Source organism: Nannospalax galili, unplaced genomic scaffold (genome assembly GCF_000622305.1).
Source record: "Nannospalax galili isolate Female #2095 unplaced genomic scaffold, S.galili_v1.0 scaffold290, whole genome shotgun sequence".
NCBI lineage: Eukaryota > Metazoa > Chordata > Mammalia > Rodentia > Spalacidae > Nannospalax > Nannospalax galili.
This window is the reverse complement of record NW_008331486.1, coordinates 203,255-225,321: the sequence shown is the minus strand read 5'-3', so window position 1 is coordinate 225,321 and position 22,067 is coordinate 203,255. Positions and strand designations below refer to the sequence as shown.

Here is a 22,067-nt window from a genome sequence, read left to right as displayed (position 1 = left end):
GGGACATTTTTATTCAAACCACCACAGAGGTGGATAGCAGGGAACAGATGTTACCAGGGGGGATGTTGGGAAACTGGGAGTTTTCGAATGGGAGGGGAGGAGGGAACGACATGCTGGGGCTATGGTGGGGGAGGAGGGAACTCAGGAGAAGAGGGATTGTGGAAGCAGGTGTTATTGGGAGGATGGTAGGAATAATGGAGGTGCTCAGACTGGGAAAAGAGAAGCGAGGTCAGATGGGAGAGAGAGAGTAGAGGTGATGGGGGGGCTAGTGAAGCCATGTGGAAATAGGTTGCCTCTGAAAATCCATGAGAAGTGCACATCCAGAGTCTGAATATTAGTGCATATATATATTTGGAAAGGAATACAATACCAGACATGAGACACCTCCCTTTGAGTGGAGGTCAGAGTGGACCAAGAGACTCCCAAAATAACACAGGCTGTTGCCAGAGTTCTTGGTTATTTGCCAGAACTGGAAGCTAAGACCCTACTGCTGAGGACAGGACATACTTTAGACACAAGACTTGGAGCAATGGCACAGGAGCTGACCTCCTAGTTCTCATAGTTCTAGAGGATATTAAGCAAGCTCCTAAGGGAGAAAATCAATCAACAGTCCAAACCTGCCCTACAGCCTAATAACCATAACAACTGGCATAGAAAACTACCTCTATTGGTACAGTATTGGACTATTAACTAGGGGGTAATCAGCAGCTATCAAATTGGAGTTCAAAACGTCTCAGTGTGAGGGAACTCATGCGTGGCATTGTAAACATAGACAAATATACATGACCGGAGTGGTGCTAAATCCTAGAGTAAGCCATATCTCTGTCATATCTCTAGAAAAATGAAGTTTCTTACTGTATGCTAGATATTGATCCCTATATTTGCAGACAACTATACTGTACACCACTAATCAAAGAAGTTTCTTTTGCAAAAGATGGAGTCTATTATAGAGTTCCAGACCTGTCACACATATCGAATATATGTCTGAGAGATGCCCAGCACTAAGTGACACAGCTACAGTGGAATTTCTTCACCTAAGGTTCACGGACCATAGCAGATCAAGGAAGAGAGAATACCAGTACATCCCTCAACTCTCAGCAGTGAAGCTATCTCATGCAGCAGTGTAATACACACAGAAGGCTACAACTGGCTAAGTTTTAGAGAATAAGAGGCTGCAGAGGGACTCCTAATAGGCTGACTACATTCCAGAGGATGAACTTGCACCAAGGGACATCTGGATACAAAACTTGACTTGATGGGCCTTAACATACATGACAGAATGCATGAAACACAGTGGAGGAGGTTACAGAGGGGTACAGATGTGGGAGGAGGGTCTAAATATGATTTATTGTATGAAATGTACAAAAACCAATTAAAATATACATTAAAAATAAAAAATAAAAGTATACCCTAGTTGAAAAACATATTCTAAATAAAAGAGTGCACCTATCAAAATGTACTACATACAACAATTGAGAGGGGGAACTATGCATGGATGGAATTGAGAATGTCTCCCTATCAGTTAATAGGGTAGACAGTATCTACTGCTGTGATAAAATTACTTTACTGAGGATTTTCCTCAGAGCTCCTTTCATATCCCGATTCCTCAGACTGTAGATAAAGGGATTCAGCATAGGTATGACCACAGTGTACATCACAGACACAATGACATCCTTGTTATTATTGTTATTGGGTGAAGGGAAGGAGTATAGGCCAATAATGGCTCCATAGTACAGGGAAACCACTGAGAGGTGAGAGCCACATGTGGATAAGGCTTTGCAGATTCCCTTCATGGAGGGAATTTTCAGAATTGTGCCCCCAATGTGGACATAAGAGACCAAAATGCATATCAATGGCACAGTAATGACCACCACTCCTACAGTGAAAATAACCAGCTCATTGATGGTGGTGTCTGAGCTAGACAGCTTAAGTAAGGCAGAAAGATCACAGAAGAAGTGGGGCAGAATATTATCCCCACAGAAGGACAAACGAGCTAGGAGAAGAGTGTGCACAAGGGCACTGACACAAGACAAGGCCCAGGACACAATTAACAGTAGGAAACAGAGGCTCTGACTCATGATGGTGGTGTAGTGCAGAGGGTGGCAGATGGCCACATACCTGTCGTAGGCCATTGCAGTAAGAAGAAAGCTGTCAAGATCTGCAAAAAATAGAAAAAAATATGCCTGGGAAACACACCCAGTGTATGAGATGGAGTGGCTCTGTGTCAGCATGTTCATGAGCATCTTTGGAGTTGTGACAGATGAGAAAGAGATGTCTGTGAAGGCCAAGTGGCTGAGGAAGAAGTACATGGGGGTGTGGAGGTGAGAGTCCAGCCTGATGAGCAGGATGATGAGCAGGTTCCCCAGCACCGTGGTCAGATAGATGGCCAGGAACAGAACTGAGAAGAAGCCTTGCTCTTCTGGCCGGATGGGAATCCCCAAGAGGATGAACTCCGATGCACTGCTCAGATTATTCCTTCTAATACTGCTCATCTTCTTTTGTGCTGGAAATAAAAAGACAGAAATACGAAAGAGAAGTAACTGAGCCTATTACAAAGAAAAACCATTTTCACTGGTCAGTATGTTCATTTCACCCCAAATCATAGGATTCTGGGTACACTAATGAGATAGTGATCATCTGGTCCAAGGACAATTTTATCCCCCATTCAAACTAACTCAGTATCTTTTGGTGAATCTGGGAAACATCAGTTTGACCATCACATTAGACTAGACTCTATTTCTGGAGTTCATGATGGAAATCTAGATTATGCAGTTAGGATGCAAGGCCAAGAATGTAACTAGTTAATAAAAAATAGATGATCTAAAATCAGTGTCTCTCTGTCTTAACCTAACTCATGCCTCTGAAATATACTTTGGATAATGCTTTATTTTCAGGGGTTGAATCTAAATGAGTGAGGTCACTGGGATCTTTTGATGTTCTAAGATATCAGGAACTGTAGACTTAGTAGAACGTGAATATATATCAGGTCAATGGTAAGGGCATTGTGGTACAAATTGTTATTTTACACTCAATATTTTCAGCATTTTTCATTTTTCCTAAAGAAATTTTCATGGGATGTGGAGAAAAGACTGTTTCTCTTTTGAATTTCTTAATGGTATATGAACAATTACACTGTTTTTCAAGTCCTTGGAAATACTTGGATTTTCTAGTTGAAAACTGCAACTACAAAAATGGAATTCTTTCTGTGTTTCAAGTATAACAAAACACCTTCCCCATTATTATTATTTCTCGTCTAGGTGCATTGTACCAGTGATTTTTAAAACTAGTTTATTATTATTTTTATGTGTTTGAGTGTATTGCCTGCATGTATGTAAGTACATCCGTATCGTTCAGTGCCCAAAGAAGTCAGAAGAGGGCATAGGATCCTCTGGAACTGGAGTCCGGGATAGTTGTTGGCTGCCATGTGGGTGCTGCAAATTGAACCTGCATCCTCTGCAAGAGAAGCCAGTGCTCTTAAACTCCGAGCCATCTCTTCAGCCCCATGCCAATGATTCTTTATTTTAAATTTGTTTTTATTGAATTTTTGTGTATTTTATACAGAATATCTCAAAGAATTGCAATCATCTTTACCAGTATAGAACTGGCAAACAGCATGCCAATGATTCTTAATGGTTATTTTCATTGTCATTATCATTTCTATTTTTTATCAGTAATACTTTCTCTCTTTAACCTCCATGTCATTTTATCTTAGAACTATCCACATGAATAGTCCTAGTGTAATTAAGAGAAACTCATGATCTGTCTACTTGAAAATGGAGTTCAGGGCTGCAGAGGTGTCTTAATTGGTAAAGATGTCGGCTCCCTAACAACCTGAGTTTTATGCCCAGGATGCATATGGTGGAAGGAGAGACCTAAATCCCCTGCTACAACACACACACACACACACACACACACACACACACACACACACAATGGAAAATGTATTAAGAATAAATGTATATAATCCATATTTTATTAATGTATAAAATTAATCTGGATACTTTGAAAGTTAAAATGTCTCATATTAGGACTTACCACTCATTTTGAAAGATAATGTTTATATGTTGTACAAATTTTCCCACTTTGAATGAAATCACATTTAGAATTTATTCATGTTTCAGTCATCTAATATGTTATACATTCTTTTAACATATCTCTCATCTGAGATGGATTACACATTCAGTTACACTACTCATTACCATGCTAACAATAAGAAGTTTATTATCATGAAAATGCTAATTAGTTATTTTTGGACATTTATATATTAAAAATACTTTGCTGTTTTGATCAGCATTATAATAACTTAATAATATGTTGTTTTTCATATTAACCCATTTTATGAATTCCTAGAATCGGATTCAGAGTGAGTCTATGGTCATGATTTGATCAATGGTCAAGCTGCAGATACTAAAGTGATGATCAGATCTAATCTTAAATGTTCTTTAAAAAGGAGTTCTGGATATACAATCTGCCTTTTGACAAATATACAGATAGGCATTCTAGTTCAGAGTCTGGTGACAGTCGAGTTAGGGAAGTTGAAAAACAGAGAAAATCTAAGACCATCTTCAACCTAGAAAGATAATTGGGTTGGAGATTTACTGAGGAGATAAAGTCCTTTCTGACATAAAAGTATATTTCAATTTTATTTTCATAGCAATAGTACACATTAGGAAAGGCTTAAGAAAAGAAGTAACCACAGTTTTTAAATAGCTTACTGTGTACTGACGTAGAGATCAGATTATATGCCAGCAAGAATCTGTAGTTGCCTCAAAAATTTAGACATAAAGCACCTATTTATTCTTTGTGGCAGAAGATGTGAATAAAATTGTAGAAGTTTGTGACAAATTTACAAAGAAATCCAACAAAATTTACTGAGGGGTAAAAATAAACAAAAAGAGGTATTTTCCACTGTCTTCTCTGAAGTAAATACAGACTTATTTTTAATTGAATTATTAAATGTAGATTTGTTTTTATACTATCATCTCAAAATTTGAATAATTATTTCAAGATAAATTTCTACTTGGATTTTTTTCTGTACTGTATTAAGCATCTAATCTATGAATAAGTCAAATGCTGTGGATTCACACATAAACAAATACATTCAGTCGTATTACTGAATGTATGTCATATCTGCATGCCTATGACCTCTTTGATATGAGCACAGGTACCTTTAGCTTAGAACATGGGGGAGTTCTTCCATTTGTCTCAAGATGATGCAGAAGGCAGAAAAGCAGGTGCTATCTCAAAGGAACTTCATATTGCACTGTAAGAGGCAAGAGATGTATAAGTTCACAGCCAAACAAGATAAATAAACCAATATCCTTTTGCTCACAACTCCTGAGAAACTGGTGAGTTCTAATTTTTCAAAGCTTCAAGAGGACCCAGGGGACAAAACGTCCACACCCAGCTCAAATTAGAAAAGCAAGATATAATTATTTGCTTTATTGCCGGGGGGGGCTTCAGGAGTAGACCCACTTGTTGAAGCAGACTTACCCTTGGAGAAATCATGCTATTAAAGGCAAAATAACCATTAGGAACTAGGTGGCTCACAACAATTTTTTTTGGCTTTTCTGGTTCTCTTGGGGAAAATGTGATTCAGAGTCTATAATGAACCAAGTTGAAGGCTAAGAGTGATAACTAAAGTTTCTTACTTCTGAACACCTCTTTATTTTCTGTGTGGGGGGTGGAGGTTGTACACGTGTGGATGGGTATGTGTCTCCACATCCCCAGTGCTAAGATTAGAGGGACACTCCACCATGTCCAGGTTTGCTATGTGGAAGCTGTGTGTCCAAACTCAAAACCTTGTGCTTATGCAGCAAGCACTTTACCAACAAAGTCACCTCCCTAATCCCCTTTCTATCCTATGATATGTTTTTGGAGACATGGTCTCCCTGTAGTTCCAGCTTTTCTGGAGTTCACTATGTAGACCAGGTTAGAGATTCACCTGCTTCTGCCTCCTGGGTGCTTGGATTAAAGTTGTGCATCACCACACCTGGCCTCGCCTCATCATATTTCAAGAATACTAGAAGCATGTTAAAACCATTACTCTCTGAACAAGACTGAGGGAACAAACTTTTCAGCAATACTACCTGATTCTGAGGGATATAATATATTCTAGTAAGCCTCTTTCCCAAAAGAAATGGAGTTAGTTTTCCATTGGTGCATGTTTCTTAAACACCATAAATACAATTCAAAATACCCTTCCCACTTAACCTTTTACAAAACTAGTCCCAAATTCTTATATTTCTTACCCCCTTTCTTCTGAATTTGGTAGAAAATAATTATATATTTATTAATAATTGTGAAGAAGTGAATATTTATAGTGTTAATTGGCTGTGTTTGTTAAAAATTAACCTGTGCTTAGTGCTGGCATTTGAGTGATGAAATCCTCAAGAAATTTAGATTTTGGGAATGGTTCCTTGGACTGTAGGTTACAATTTAGAATCTATATTCATGATGATAGTGGCATAGTTGATCTGACTGTATTCCTAGAAGTCAATGATTGATTTGACTTCTTTCTCCAACCAGAACAACATTATTGACAACAGCCTCTTTCTCGACCTTTACAAAAATAAAAACTTAATGGCTGTATTATTTCTTATTTTGATTAAATATTAAAAGGAAAAGTATGTCTCTAAGTTCATAGATGATGTTTGTATAAATACCATTTCCCAGAAGATTTTTGATTAATTTCTTTATAATTTCTCCATCATAACGAGTCTTATTTAAACATTTGACCAAGGCAGTGGTTCACTTTTAATAGTAAAATATGACTAAATATACAGGAACACCAAAACCAGAAACATGCAAATAAGATAAATATGCACTTTGAAGAAAAGCATCTCAGTTGGACACCTGAAGAGATGGCCAACTTACAAAATATATGTAGAAGTTTAAATAGAATTTAAATTTGAGTGTGCTCTTTGCTGATACGGGATATACAACTGGAAATTTTAATTTACCTATAATGGAGAAGCATTATAATATATGATTGTCAGTTGAAATTACAAATTTATATGTTCCATGAAATTCCAGCATCAGACTTATACTTCTTAAGTTGTCTTTCATATATATAACTATTGACACAGTTAATTAAAAGGATCATTGCAGCATTTTCACAGTAATTTTAAAAAATGTAAAAGCAAGTTCAATAGGAAGTTGAGTTGTTGCTTTTTTGTTTGTTTTTGTTTTTTTCTGTTTGTTTGTTGGTTGATTTTCTGAGACAGGATTTCCCTATAGCCCCAGGTGGACTGAAATTCACTATATGGACTAGGCTGGCCTTGATCTCACAGAGCTCTACCTACCTCTGTCTTCCAAGTGTTGGGATTAAAGGCATGCACCACTATGTGTGGCAGCAAATGGAGCTTTACACAAGGAATGTTATATATCCATTAATAGCAATTCATAAGTGAATTTAAAATATAGGAGCTGGAGAGACTGCTCAGCAGTTAAGAGCACTAGCTGCTCTTGCAGAGGACATGGATTCAGTTCCCAACACTCACATGGCAGCTAACAACCATCTGTAACTCTAGTTCTATGGTATCCATCAGCCTCTTCTGACCTCTGTGGGGTTTGCATGACAGGGGTGCATTTACCTACATATAGACAAAACACTCATCCACATAAAAAAATTCCAGCTATACATCTGACAGAAGATTAGTGTCTAGAATGTACAAAGAACTAAAACAAATCAAGAAAATAAACAGTCCAGTAAAAACTAGACTATAGATTTGAAAAGAGAATTCTCTAAAGAGAAAGGGAAAAATCTTTTTTCTTCAGGGATGCATGCCCTGACAGGTTATGCAATTCCAAGTGGTCATCCCTAAACACATGTACATATGAGCAATACTAAATGGACTTGGCACATACATACATATATACATACATACATGTGTGTGTCTGTGTCTGTGTGTGTCTATTTAATAATAATAAAAAGTCATGAATTCCAGATGGAATGGGCCAAACACAGGAAAATTTGGAGTGGGAGAGGGAGTGATGGAAATTATGTACATGCAATATGTTACTCATGAATTATATTCTCAAAAAACTAAAGTCTTTTTAACTAAGAATAGATAAAATAATAAATATGAATTGCTGATTAACGCCTTTAAAAACTGTTCAACATACTTAGCCATCAGGGAAGTGCAAATTAAAACGTCTTTGAGATTCCACCTCACTCTAGTCAGAATGACTATCATCAAGAAACTAAACAATAACAAATGCTGGTGAAGTGGGGAAAGAGAAATGCAAACTTGTGCTGCCACTATGGAAATTAGTTTGGAGATTCCTTAACAAGCTAGAAATAGAACTACCATATGACCCAGATAGTCCAGTGATGGGCACATATACAAAGGACTCTATAGCCTACTCAGAGATACATACTCAGACAAGCTCATTCCTCAAATCCAGGAAATAGAATCAGCCCAGATGTCCATCAGCTGATGAATGGATGTGAAAATGGGGTTCATATTTTCAATGGAATTTTATAAAGAAAAAAGCTATAAAGAAAAGTGAACTCATGAAATTTGAAGGTAACTGGATAGAACTGAGGAAAAAATCGTATTGACTGAGATAACTCAGGTACAGAAAAATGAACACCACATGTTATCCCTCATATGTGGGTCCTAGCTGTGACTCTTTAATTTTGTGTGTTCAACTTGACGTACCTGTAGAAGCCAGGAAACTAGAAAGAGGGAGGGATACCTTAAGTTAGGCCTTAAGAATACAGGTAATATGAAGTAGAGAGGGGAATAGTTGGAGTGGGAAAGTTTTAAGCAGGAATGCGTAGGGGATAGGATAGATGAAGTGGTAGTGGAAAAATGTAGTATAAAAGGCCACATGGAAACCAACTATCTTGCAACTAAATTTTAAAAACATAGTTTATAAACAGGATTTTAAAGGGAGCTAGCTTGTATAGCCGGTTAAAGCTGATCCTAAGAGCTCTGGGTTATTAAACAAAACCCCCAGTGTCAGGTACAGGATGCCTCCATATGAGTTCTTGGTTATGGGAGCCCCAGAGAACCCTAAAACAATTTGATATTTTTCTTGGCTGTCCACCAGAAGTAGATGATAAGTCCCTATCAGTGAAAACACTACACACTTTGATTGCATGACATGGAAATCAAGCTGGAACTAAATTACAAACTTCCTCCCTGACCTCTAGCTTTCATAGGGCTGTAAGGTGCTATGCAGGCTTCTGTGGGAAGGGAGAAGACATTAATGGTATTAACCAACTGTAAATCATATGAACTGTGAAACCAACCTGCCAGGCAAGATGTGTTCCCTTGTGTAATAGAGGCATTACTGTTAGGGGGATGAACAACTGCTCTCTTATTGGATTTGAGGTCTGACACACAGAAGAAAACTTATGCTCAGTTCTATAAACATGGTCAAAAAATCATACTGAAGGAGATCATAGACACTGGCAGTGAGGGAATTAAATACTGTTGTTTAGATAAATTGATAGAACATCAAAGTACCTTCTGTTTATACACATAGACAAATAATAATCTCAGTCTTAAATGGAGAAACCTCTCTTTCTAATGAATGATGGTGAATGTAGAAACTTACAGTTGTAAAAAATACTGAGAATAAGTGATGGATGAGTGCTCAGCCCCAAACAAAACATTTATACCATCCCCTCTAAGGCTCAGGGAACACTGAGGAAGAGGCAATGGAAAGAATGTAAGAGAGAGAAGATAAGGAACTGTTCGCCATCTATGGGGCAAGACACAGCCATGGCCATTATGAACCACAGGAATTTCAGACACTTAACACTGAGTCTTCGCAAAAGTGGGCCTATCTATAGTTAGGCATAGATGTAAAGGGAGCTTAGAGGCCCCTATGCCCCCTGCTAAGCTATTTGCTAGTGAGAAATTCTGGAAGAGGAAGAATCATTGCCTTCAGTTTTGTATCCACTTATGACCCCAGTGGTTAAAAACTAAAATGGGTCACAAAATAAAGTGAAAAGTCATGTATCTGAGAAAGAGACAGGTAGGGAGGAAGGAAATTTTACAGGAAACTAAGATAAAAGAAGATGGGAAGATAGGGTAATTAGAATATATCATATACATGCATGAAATTGTTAAAAGCAAAATTAACAAATAAATGAATAAGACTAAATGAGTTAATGAATGATGGGAAAAATGATGGAAGAAATGATGACGTCAATTAATTATGTTTGAAAACTTGCAAAAATTTTAAAGTAAATATAATAAGAGAGAACCTGTAACTGGGAAAAGTGTGTGTCCAAAATTTAGTCAAGCTGAAGGAAATGTTCAGGCTCACCACTTTATCTGGCTTTCAATTTCAGAATTCTTACTACTATGTCTCTTAAAAAACACTTGTAAAGTTTAATTAGATGACTGAAATTAAATAAGTGATTTTTATGTGCAAATGTCCTATGCAAACAGTTTCTTGAGGCAAGATATTAATTTTAATAGAAAGTGCATTTTTCTCATAGACTGTCATTACCAATGAATACAAATAGTAAAATTATTTGATGTTACCACATAAGGAAGGAAGCAAAGTACCTCAACTTTGGAGGAACCCAGAGCCGCATTAATTTGGTCTATTATAATAAAGACAGAGGGGGAATCAGATAATTATGTTTTCACTAACAAGGCTCTAGGGCACTCTGTCCCTTGACTCTGGGATCGGTAGATGTTCAAAGTGGAGCCTATTTAGGTCTCTGGAATTAGCCTGATGGGACAGAAGTTCTGTTTCTCTCAGTTCAGATTTCACACTGAAAACATAAAACACTTCAGAATTTCTCAAGATCTGGTTCAGATGGAGTTAGAATACTCTTTGTCTTGAGCCACTGTAAGTTTTTTAGCAAAGAAACTCATGTTCCTATATTTCTCTCTTCAAGCCAATGAAAGTAGCTATGACTGCTTCCATCTGCTCATTCAAATTTGACCTTGGCTTATATTTTCAGTCTTGTGCTTACTTTTTGGACTCCTACAATCCTAATCCACTTTTCTCCAAGTCTTTGTCCCCTCTAAACTGCTTTTATTTTTTAAAGTTTAAAAATAATTATGTGTAGGAGCATATTGCCTGAATGTATGTAAGTATACCCATGTCATACATTGTGCCTGGCAGTCAGAAGAAGGCATCAGATCCCCTGGAACTGGAGTTACAGAAGGTTGCTAGCCACCATGTTGGTTTTAGGAATTGAACCTGGGGCCTCTGCAAGTGTAGCTACTGTTCTTCACCATTGAGCCATCTCTCTAGTAACTAAATTATTTTTAATATCAGTCACATAATTTGACTTTTGCCTCGGTGTAGTTTTTTGTATTTAGTATCCTTTATTTGGAACCCTAATCCAGTTAATACCATCAAAAATCTTCTCAGGAAAACTTTGAGCTCTTCTCCATAAACAAAGACATTTGCATTGCCTTCTTCTAATAAATAGCATAGCAGTGAGCACGGAAACCGGACTAAACCTGTTGCAGACTGGCAGGTCTCTGTCTTGAAGTGCTCGTGTTCTCATGTCAAACCATCTCTTATTGTTGACTGACACAGCAGATGAAGAGGCAGAGCTGGTAAGTAAAGAGGATGCTTAATCTTGAATGACAGAAGGCAAAGGATGACCCAAGTTTCTGGAAGCATCTTATTGGTGTTTCAAAGATATATTGAATTTTTTGAGGTTCCAGAAACCATGAAAGATGATAAAACTTTTCAGAAAATGAGAAGCTGAGAGATGGAGCAAGAAACACCTGCCAAGGGTACTTGTAGTAGAAAAATGAAAAGACAAAAGGTTAAAAAATAGTTTTACAGGACCAGTGAGATGATTCAGTGGTAAGGGTCCCTGCTGCCAAGTCTGAAAATCTGAGTTCAATCTTTAGAAACCATATGTTGGAAGCAGAGAATCTACTTCCATAGGCTGTTCTCTGACCTCAACGTGTCATCACACACACACACACACACACACACACACACACACAATGAAATAGAAAAATACTAAATAAGCATAAGAAAATAGTCTTACTCTGGAGAGAATTTACTTAAAGGAGCTGGAGAACACACTCATGCTATTTATTGTCATAGCAATAGACTGATCAATGCATAGTATGCTGACATAGGTAATAAAAGACTGTTCTTCCCTAAAATAGCATACAGTCCCTTCGAAAGATTCAATGGACATGAATGGGATGGACGTGAATGGGCTTCCGTGCCGAAGATAGAGTCTGGAAGTCAGGTAATCACGGAGTTGTCAGTCTGTATCCTCCCTTCTCTTGAAGAAATTAAAGCTCCATTGGGACTTAGGAGAGTTGCTTTCCCTTCAGCAAGTGGTTATTTTAATGTGCCAGTCCCTGAAGTCTGACAAATATGTAATAGATCTCAGATAATACTCTTATGAAAGTCTGAACTTTTACTTCAAAACATGACCCAAACGTCAGTAAATCTTTTCATGTTAGATAAAATATACACATCAGAACTGTGATTAATGAAGATTAGAAATAGAAAACCGAATACTCTAGATTTTAGAACATATTTTCCTTCAAGCTATAGCAAAAGCATTTTCAGTCATTTTATTTTTCAATAATGTTATTCATTTTTAGCCTGTTTATCTATGAATCAAAGAAAACTATTGGGCTAAATGTTTCTTAATCCCCGTTGAGCATAAAAACACCTAAGGTTTGAGGTCGTAACCTTGAGAATTTAAGTCCCACAGTTCTGAGGTGGGAAACAGAACTTTATATATTTTTTTGTTGTTTTATTGAAGTTTTGAGATTTTCATACAACATAGTTTGATGATACTTAGGTTCCCCTCCCATATCCTTACCTCACCTCTGCCCAACCCAAGGAACTCTTGCCAACTGATGACTGTTAGGAGGGGGAAAAACAGTGTCTTGTAGGGATGGGACTTTTGGTGAGCCCAGTGGATGGGCCCACATTGAAGGACATTTAGGGACACAAATCAGACTCTATAGGCCATGTTATATATGTAAATAGCTATGAATTCTATATTTTTAAACAAGCATCTGAAATTGTTTTATAAACTTGCCTGTAGACCAATGGGTGGAAATCTCTGCACCAGATGAACTTTAAGTTCCATCCAGTCCTTGAACTTCAATGTCACCTTACAAATGACAAGAAGAAAAATCCCAGTAAGGACCAGTGTCCAAAAATATGTTAAATTAGGGATCATCATGCATTAAATATAAACATAGTGATAGAAATTTTCTTTCTATATATTGAATAATTATGTAACCTCTTGATTATGAAGCTATTTGTTTGTATTTGGTATCAAATATTAATGAGCTGTGGGTCCTTGTGAAAACCACTCACACATCTCTAGCCTCAGTTTTATTAATAATAACCTCTGTATCCTAGTGTCATTTAAGTATTAAAGGAAAAGAAGCTGTGTGCATGTTTACATAAGAATGTATAATTTACCTCATTTCAGCATATTCATGAAGATATCCTATACTGAAATAATGGAACTGATATTAAGTTATAAACCTAGGCTAAGTTTTGATAGTAGTAGAGATGATCGTGCCAGGAGCCTTATTGGAAGAGTACTTCTTATATAAAAGATCGAACTGAGGGAAAGAGAGGGAAGGTGGAAAATATGAGATTTTTCAGGAGAGGTTTGAGAAAAGTAAGGTTGTACAGATGGAAATGTTTCGATTTGGGTAGTAGTGAACTGAAATCTGATGTGGGAGTTGAAAGACGTCAGTGTCTGCAGTTTTGATAAATCCTGCACTCTGTCTTCTCTAAAATCCAGGTGCTGTAGAGTCATGGAAAACCAATCCAGTGTCTCTGAATTTTTCTTACGAGGACTATCTGAGTTTCCAGAACATCAACAGTTATTCTTTGGACTTTTCCTGTGTATGTATCTTGTCACCTTGGCTGGGAACGTGCTCATCATCCTGGCCATTGGCTCTGATGCACGCCTTCACATGCCTATGTACTTCTTTTTAGCCAATCTGTCTTTTGTTGACATGGGTTTAACATCCTCCACAGTGACCAAGATGCTGTTCAATGTGCAGACTCAGCACCATACCATCTCCTATACTGGTTGTCTCATCCAAATGTACTTCTTCCTGATGTTTGGTGATCTAGACAGCTTCTTCCTGGCTGTGATGGCCTATGACCGCTATGTGGCCATCTGCCGCCCTCTCCACTACTCCACGATCATGAGCCCCAGGGCCTGTGCCTTCGTGCTTGCATTGTGCTGGGTCCTCACCAACATAGTTGCTCTGACTCACACCCTCCTCATGGCTCGACTGTCTTTCTGTGTCATTGGGAAAATAGCTCACTTTTTCTGTGATATCACTCCTGTCCTGAAACTATCATGTTCTGACACTCGTATAAATGAGTTAATGGTTTTTGCCTTAGGAGGCACAGTACTCATGGTGCCTTTTATGTGCATTACTATCTCCTACATTCACATTGTATTCACCATTCTGAGGATTCGAACACCTGGTGGGGGCACAAAGGCCTTTTCCACATGTAGTTCCCATCTCTGTGTAGTCTGTCTATTCTATGGGACCCTCTTCAGTGCCTACCTGTGCCCTTCTTCTGTAGACTCCACAGAGAAGGATGTCGTAGCTGCTGCAGTGTATACAGTGGTGACTCCCATGTTGAACCCCTTTATCTATAGCCTAAGGAACAAGGACATGAAGGGGGCCCTAAAGAGGCTCCTCAGTCATAGGAGAATTTTCTCTTCTTAGATATAGTGACAATAATGCTTGATGAAAAAAATAGACTTGAAATCAAACAAATCAAGCTTTTAGTTTGGAGTCAGCTGCACATTTTCCATGATGTAATATGCAATTAATTAACCTTATTGAACTCTAGCATTCCTTTTATAAAGTAGAGACAACAGAGAAAATGGCCTTCCTTTCCTTCCTTTATTCTGTCTTTTTGTTTTGGATACAGTCTTTCTGAACACATCAGACTAGCTTTGCGTTCACTACGTATTCTATGTAGGCCTTTAACTCACAGTTGTCTGATCTCAAATTCTTGACTGCTAGAATTACAGGCATGGGTCACCACACCAATCCCTATAGTTTCTACTTAATGAGTTTGGAAGATTAAGTAAAATAAACCAGAAAATGAAACTGGAACAGGGGCAAATAATATAGGTGTTCAGCTATAAGCCGCCTTTCATGATTCCCATGACCGAAATGTACAAACTTTCCCTAGGGATTTGTTTGTTCAACAAGCATTCATTTGGAAGCATTTATCTTGTTCATAAGAATAGGTGAAGGTTAAGAGGAAAGAAAGAATAGATGTTACATTCCAGGAGCTACTAACGAGGTAAAGAACTTCCCATCAATATAAGTTCAGCATTTAGTTGTCTGATTACATGGCTTCTCATTGTTGGTTTGCAAAGATTTCACCAGTAGTGTTGTTAGAACTCTGCACTCTGCTTCTGCATATTGCTTGTCAAGAATGTTCAGATCTGGGGCTGGATAGATGGCTCTGTGGTTAAGAGTACTTGCTGCTCTTGTAGAGAATCAGAGTTCAGTTTTCAGCACCTGTATCAGGCAGTTCACAACATGTCACTCCAGCTCCAGAGAATCCAACATCGCACCCTGGCCTCCATGGACATCAGAATGCACATGTACATAACTTCAAGTTCTTGGAGGAAATCAAGGGCTGTGCCAATAGCCTGTGTGACTTTGGGAGTCTCTTGGACTACCTGACCAACAACACAAAGGAAGGTTTCTCTTGTCCTGCACTATGCTTCTTGTCAGATAGTCCAAAAATACACATCTGCTCATGTACAGATATTGTATGTGTATTTTTCTATAAATTTTGAACTAATATATTTCCTTCTGGTTTTTCACACCACCTAAGCTTTATCTCTCTTCTCTCTCCCTGTCTAATCTTCCTGCCCTAATTAAAATACACCCAGTTTCCCCACTATCCCTTGATAATACCTATGTCCTATCATCCCGTGTCTCCTGAGCTCCTTCTTCCCTTTTGAGTTCATGGTTCCTTGTATAACCCTCCCTTCTCGGTTCCCTGTTAAATAGCCCCAATTTTCCCATTTCTCCCTTTGTAACACCCATCTCCTATTACCTCCTACTAGCCTCTCTTGGTCTCCTTCATTCCCTTTACCTCAATGGTTACTTTCCCTTTTCCAGGCTCCCACAGTTACATAAGGATATCTACTCACATGTAAGGATTTGGAGACAAGAGCCACAAGTGGGAGAGAACACACACTCCTTGTCTTTCTGAGTCTGTTGCTTTACTTTGTCTTCAGATCTAAAATAGGCATCAGTCAGTAGCTTAAATTAAATTAAAAAAATCAAAAATGTGATGAGTTTTCTTCTTTGCAAGAATTTTATAAATATTAATTTTTTGAATTATAATGTATAATTTGCTTATATTTTATATAGCTGTGCATTGTACATAGTATTTAATTTTTCACTTGATAAAATATATCTTATTTCATATCTTCTATTTTATTTACTTTTTCCAAATTACATACATCTTTTTTTAAAACATTATTTTATTTGGATAACACATATACATATGTACAAAAACTTACTGCCATAATCCTCTTATAATTTCATTGGATTTACAAAAACAAGACTGCAAAATAACTTAGGTCACTAATATTATACAAAAATAGAAATGATTAAACAGTTGTAAATATCAACATCTTACAGTGTTACAGACCATTATTCATCTGCTGTGAAAGAACATCTTGATCTAGCCAGGGTGATGAGTACTGTGCTAAATCTATCTGTGAACCGACAAACTAATTGCCTTCTGTTATTATAACTGCCCAATATAATTCTCAAAAGAAGTGTGATGTGAAGCTCAAAGCTGGACATCACTCCACAATAGTGAAGGGCTTTCTTCTTTTCTAACCAAAAGGAGGAGATATTTTAACTCTAAAACTATTATATTTTCCATGAATAACAGCTGCTTACAGAATTAGGTAAAACAGCTTTTCTTTCTTTTTAATCACCCGTGACAGTGTTTCAAAAATTCAGTTTGGTTACAAAGTAAACAAAATTACTATCCTGCATTTGGATTTTTGTAAGTTAACTTCAAGGTCCTTTAATACAGAAAGTAATGGTTTCATAGTTTTCGTGTCCCATGGACTCTAGTAGACCTATTTGAAACATATCTTGATATAGTAAATCTGATGAGAATGCTGGTTTCTTTTTTGCGACATTGTAAAACAGGATTTATCACAAAAAACAAAAAGCCTTGAATTTATATGTTATTTTACTATAACATGAGGATACCCAATTTATGTCTGTCAACAACTTGAAAGGGCAAGTAGCAACTGTTTCGGGGATTTTGCACTTTTCAAAACAAGTTGCTGTGTTTATAACCACCTAAGTGTGTGCCAAAACCCACATAGAGAGTTAGTCCTGAAACAATAGAGATTGTCTTTCACCCACTTGATTTTGTTTTCTTTCATTTCCTTCTGCAAGGGAAAGCTGAGGTTTTACAAGTTAGAAAGTTGCTAGGCAACCTTAAACTCCCCACTCGCCAAAAAGAAGTGTGCAGAGCATCCTATGGACCATCCCATGAGTTCAGGAATAAACAGGCAGCCTAACCTATTTCACATGGAAGAACAGATGTCCTTAAGTCTTATTTTGGACACAGAAATTAAAATTTGGTTTAAAATAATATTTTCAAACATCTGAAACAGGTAGAAAGTGGTTTTTATTTTTTTCTAATGTGTTTTCCCTGGGGAAACACTTTGCTTTTTAGCTCTGGACTGCTCCCTGTCACTAATGTTAAAAGCAATTCTCCAATTCTCTTGATAGATCCACTAATATAACTACATTATATATATATATATATATAATATAATATATATTACCGTTACCTTGCTAGTGATGGCAGTTGTTCTGGAAGGTGGAGTCAGCTGTGACCTGTGCCTGCTGCAGGAGAACCTGCTGCTGAAATGGAAGTGAACATGTGCAGGATGAAATGCAGAGATCGTGTGCAGTTGGGCACCCTGCCTTTGCACCCCATATGTAGCATATGGATAAACTAGAGTGAGCCTGTTTTAAATGTCAGATAAAATTGTCAGAAAGCAGTATTTCTGAAGGAAAATACGTAAACATTTTCCCCATGATCACTGATAACTCCCTTCATTTGAGGTTTGTTTTTGTTTTTGAACTATGAAAACTGTTTATTTTTTCTGGTCATGTGGCATTCCGGTAAGTGGCATAGAATGGACGTGGTGGTTTAGGTCATTGCAGATACCAGATACAAACTACTTAGTGGTCAGCTACTGATGTCCACAGGTCAGTGGCCTGGTCACACCCACGTGTTTTGTTGATCTATATTTACCAAAAGGGACCGTTCTGCAGAGTCACCCCAAAATCATTGCAGTATTATCTCTTCATACTTACTACTAATAGGCCCATACTTTTTTTTCTTCATATTTCAGCTCCCTTTCCTTTGACAGAACTCTTGTACCTCATAGTGGGGGTTTTATAGGAACATGGGAAGGAGACCAAGAAGCAGTCTCTCCACAAACTAGGTATTTCCAGGCCTGGTAATGGTCATGCACCCATGTTTCAACACTGGACAGTGCTCAAAGCTCTGCTTCCTTGTGGTGTAAGTTTAATAAGATGATGTTAACTGAAAGGACAGGGAAATTTGAACAAATTTAATAGAATTGAAATTCTGCTTGCTTGTTTCTATTTTATAAAAACACTACCCTCCTCTTCCTTCTTCACTTCCTCCTTTTCTTTTTCCTCTTCCTCCTCTTCAGCATGTTATGTAATATTCTTCCCTCACATCTCTGCCATGAGTTCTTACTGAAACCATATATTGTAAAATAAGCAGATTATAATGTGGTGCCTAGCAGAATGCCTGCGTCTATCCTCGAAGCTTAGATTAATTATTCACCCTCTGCATTAGAAAATAAATGTGCAGCTCATGTCCAAAAAGTACAGTTCATACAGAGCAAGGTTTGAAAGTTCCAGACTTAGCATAACCTCTTGAAAGTTTGTCTTAATTAGTGGAAATTAGCACTCTGATTATCCATTGGCTATAAGTAAGTTTTTTGTGTTCAAGTCTTTAGATGACAGATCATTCTGGAGTAGGTGAGCTCTTGCTTGCATAAAGACAGCTGTGCTATGGAGGTTTTTATTGTTGTAATCTCAAAAGTTAATGTGATTCAAGAGAGTGACTTTGCTAAACAAACTGAAGCACACTTAAAAGAGTAAAAGATATGAAAAAATTCTGAGTCAGCAAGCATAAAAAGGGTCCCAGAGTCGCTGTGGGTTGCCACAGGTCAATGCACCCAGTCAGACTTACATACACCAGTGTGAATCTTCAAACTACTACAGTTTTGGCTTTGCCCTTTTCCAACCCCTATAACAAAGGAGAAAATACTAGAAGCATTTGCCTGTCCTTAGCGGTAAGGGAGATGGGTTCAGAGTTGCCTTTGCCTCTGCTGCGGGGATCAAAGGTTGATCCAAGGGCTTTTTGGAAGCAGTGCAGGGAAGAGGAACAACAGAATACTAACCAAGGAGCAGTGACCTCCTGCGACCAGCTTGCCTCTGCTCAGGCTGGGTTTCCATGTGTCTGTTTTCTGGGAGTGGTTTTTCCTTCTGGGGTCAATCTCTGCCTGGCTGCCACTGGGAGCCCCTCACAAAGGGCTGGCAAGAGCGTTTTTCGATCCCTTGATCCTGCTGGAACGGAACTCGGTATGGTGCAGTGGGACCATGCTTCGAGGCGTGGTCACTGGTCATGAAGCACTTCTCACACAGGGAACAGCGGAACTGCTTTTCCCCATTGTGGGTCCAGTAGTGGCTGGTCGGTTCACCTGAACTGGAGAACTTTTCAAGGCAGTTTGCCCACATTCAGGGAAAGGACTGTTCACCAGTATGCCCTCTGTAATGGGCTTTGAGATAGGAGGATTTTCCATGCTTTCCCACAGCCATTGTAGGGGCACTCGTGCCTCTTTTTGGAGGCGTGCTTCCCCTTCCAAGTCACTCCAGAGTGGAGGAGGAAGAGCCAGCTGGGCACGCTGCCAGAGTCCTGTCTCTCCTCCAGCCTATGGGAAGGACTGGACCCAGATTCGGTGGTCACTTCACTGTCTGATCCCATCTCCTCATCAGGACTCTCCAGTCTGTCCCTGCACACAGAGGGGTGGATGGGTGGGTACTTGTTCTGGCCCAACAAGCTCTTGGTGATGGTGACCAGAGTGCAGTAATCTTTCCAGGTGTCCACCAGGTCTCAGTGGTCCTTCTCACCTTGCACTTAGGTTGTCACAGTGCCCCCAGGCAGTCACAGCACCCCCAGGCTCTGGCACCCTAGCTGGGTTCCAGATAGAAACCAGACACTGGGCAGCCACGACGTCCATGTAGGAGACTGCAGACAAGGTGTGGGTGACTGCAGCCCAGGCAGCGAGGCAGAGCTTAGTGGAGGCTGTGGAGCTTCGACTGGCCCTGTCCTGGCCTCGGAATGGTATGGATAGGTGCGGGCAAGGGGGCAAGGACACTTGCAACTCTCCAGAGTGCCTAGGAGTCCTCAGCCCCTCACCCTTACATAACCTCAGGGCCTCTGCAGGTAGTATCTGGGGCCATGCCAACATCCTTTGCCTTCCCCTGGCTTGCTAGCCCCTGGATCCCGCTTCCCTGGAAAGAAGCCTCTGGAGCTCAGCCCAGCATGCCCACAAGGGTGGCAAGGGCCACGTGTGGCACAATCTCTAGGAGACACATCTTCACACGTCTGCCTACAGCCACTGGGCTTCTGTGCCTGCTGCTCTCTGAGGTTCAGAATGCTCCTCCAGCCAGGATTGCTGGTATTTAGAAGGGTAACAGTCCTGAGGACTGAGACCAGAGGCTGTACATCTCTGCAGGTGCGCCCTACCCAGACTCTGGACCCACATGCCAGCTGGTATAGCTTGCAGACACCCCTAGCCAGCTACACCCTCCCTAGGACAAAACACAACTTCCATACAAAACATCTTGGTCATATTATGCCACCCCCTTCCCTATCTGCAGCCCCTATAGACTGCCCACTGTTTTTCATGCATTTTTTCATATATGTTAAGGCCTAGTGTGTCAAGGATTGAATGTCCCTCCATGTGATTCAACCCACCGGTCTTGGTCAACATAGTCAGAGTCATTTCCTTAAAGAACAACTCCTCTATCTCCCAGTAACTATTGGTTGACAATAGTTTCTCAGCTAAAGTTTGGAATTCTTACCCATTTTCCCCCTTCTATGCAGGGTTTTTGTCTGGTTTGAGTTTGCATGAGTCTTATGCATGTTGTCACCATTGATGTAAGCTCATGTGAGTAACTGACTACCCCAGGCTCTTATAATCTTTTCACCGAGTCTTCCACAATAACTCCTGAGCATTGTGTCTCAGAGGCTTGATGTGGGTGTCCAACCCAGGGACTCCCACTCTTCAGTCTCTTACTCTCTCCCTTTGGCCAGTTCTGGTCTTCTGAGTTAATCACCCTCTGCTGCATGAAGATGCTCAGTTGGCGAGAGTTGGGAGGTGCATTAGTATTCTTTCTGCCTCCTGTTCAGCTATGTTCCCTGAGCTTTAGGGGTAGTGGTTGTGTTGTCGATGTGTCACGTAGGGCTGGATTTCACACAGACACTTATCCTCTGCATATGACCAGGTGTGGAACTCTGTCATAGTCTCCATCTGTTGCAAAAAGAAGTTTTTGATAGTGGTAAGAGGTATGCTTGTCTGTAAATAAAAGGATACATATTTAGAATATAGTAAAAATTTCACTGGTCTAGGCATGTGACGAAAGTAGTTTTTCTGTAGGATGTATGACCTCTCCAACCATGTATTTTGCTGTTTACAGTACCACACATGAGTTCTTTCCCATTGAGAAGGACTTAAGTCCATTTAGACAGCTGTTGATTACCCTCCAAAATAAAAGTGATTGATTTTCTCCCTTGGCAGATTTCATGATATCCTCTGAAAATGTAAGAGGTAGTCTTCAGGGAGGAGACTTCCAGGTCAGTTCTAGCTCAATTACTCTAAGTCTTGTCTCCAAGGATGCTGAGTTCTTTGGGTATATGCCAAGGAGTAGTATCACGGATCATATGGCAAATTTAAAGTTTTTTTCATGTGTATAAGTGTATTGCCTGCATGTGTG

General features: G+C 39.2%; 2 protein-coding genes and 1 pseudogene across 2 annotated transcripts; 1 reads left to right on the top strand and 2 right to left on the bottom strand.

The window, feature by feature from the left end:
* Positions 1 to 1,541: 1,541 nt before the first annotated feature.
* On the bottom strand, positions 1,542 to 2,492 carry LOC103728140 (olfactory receptor 50-like). The gene has a single exon (XM_008826269.1). It carries the CDS (start codon positions 2,490 to 2,492, stop codon positions 1,542 to 1,544), a length of 951 nt encoding a protein of 316 aa, XP_008824491.1.
* Positions 2,493 to 13,745: 11,253 nt separating this feature from the next.
* Positions 13,746 to 14,681, top strand: LOC108490278 (olfactory receptor 1N1-like). Its single transcript, XM_017796050.1, has one exon. It carries the CDS (start codon positions 13,746 to 13,748, stop codon positions 14,679 to 14,681), a length of 936 nt encoding a protein of 311 aa, XP_017651539.1.
* Positions 14,682 to 19,591: 4,910 nt separating this feature from the next.
* On the bottom strand, positions 19,592 to 20,539 carry LOC103728013 (annotated as a pseudogene).
* Between the last annotated feature and the right edge of the window lie 1,528 nt (positions 20,540 to 22,067).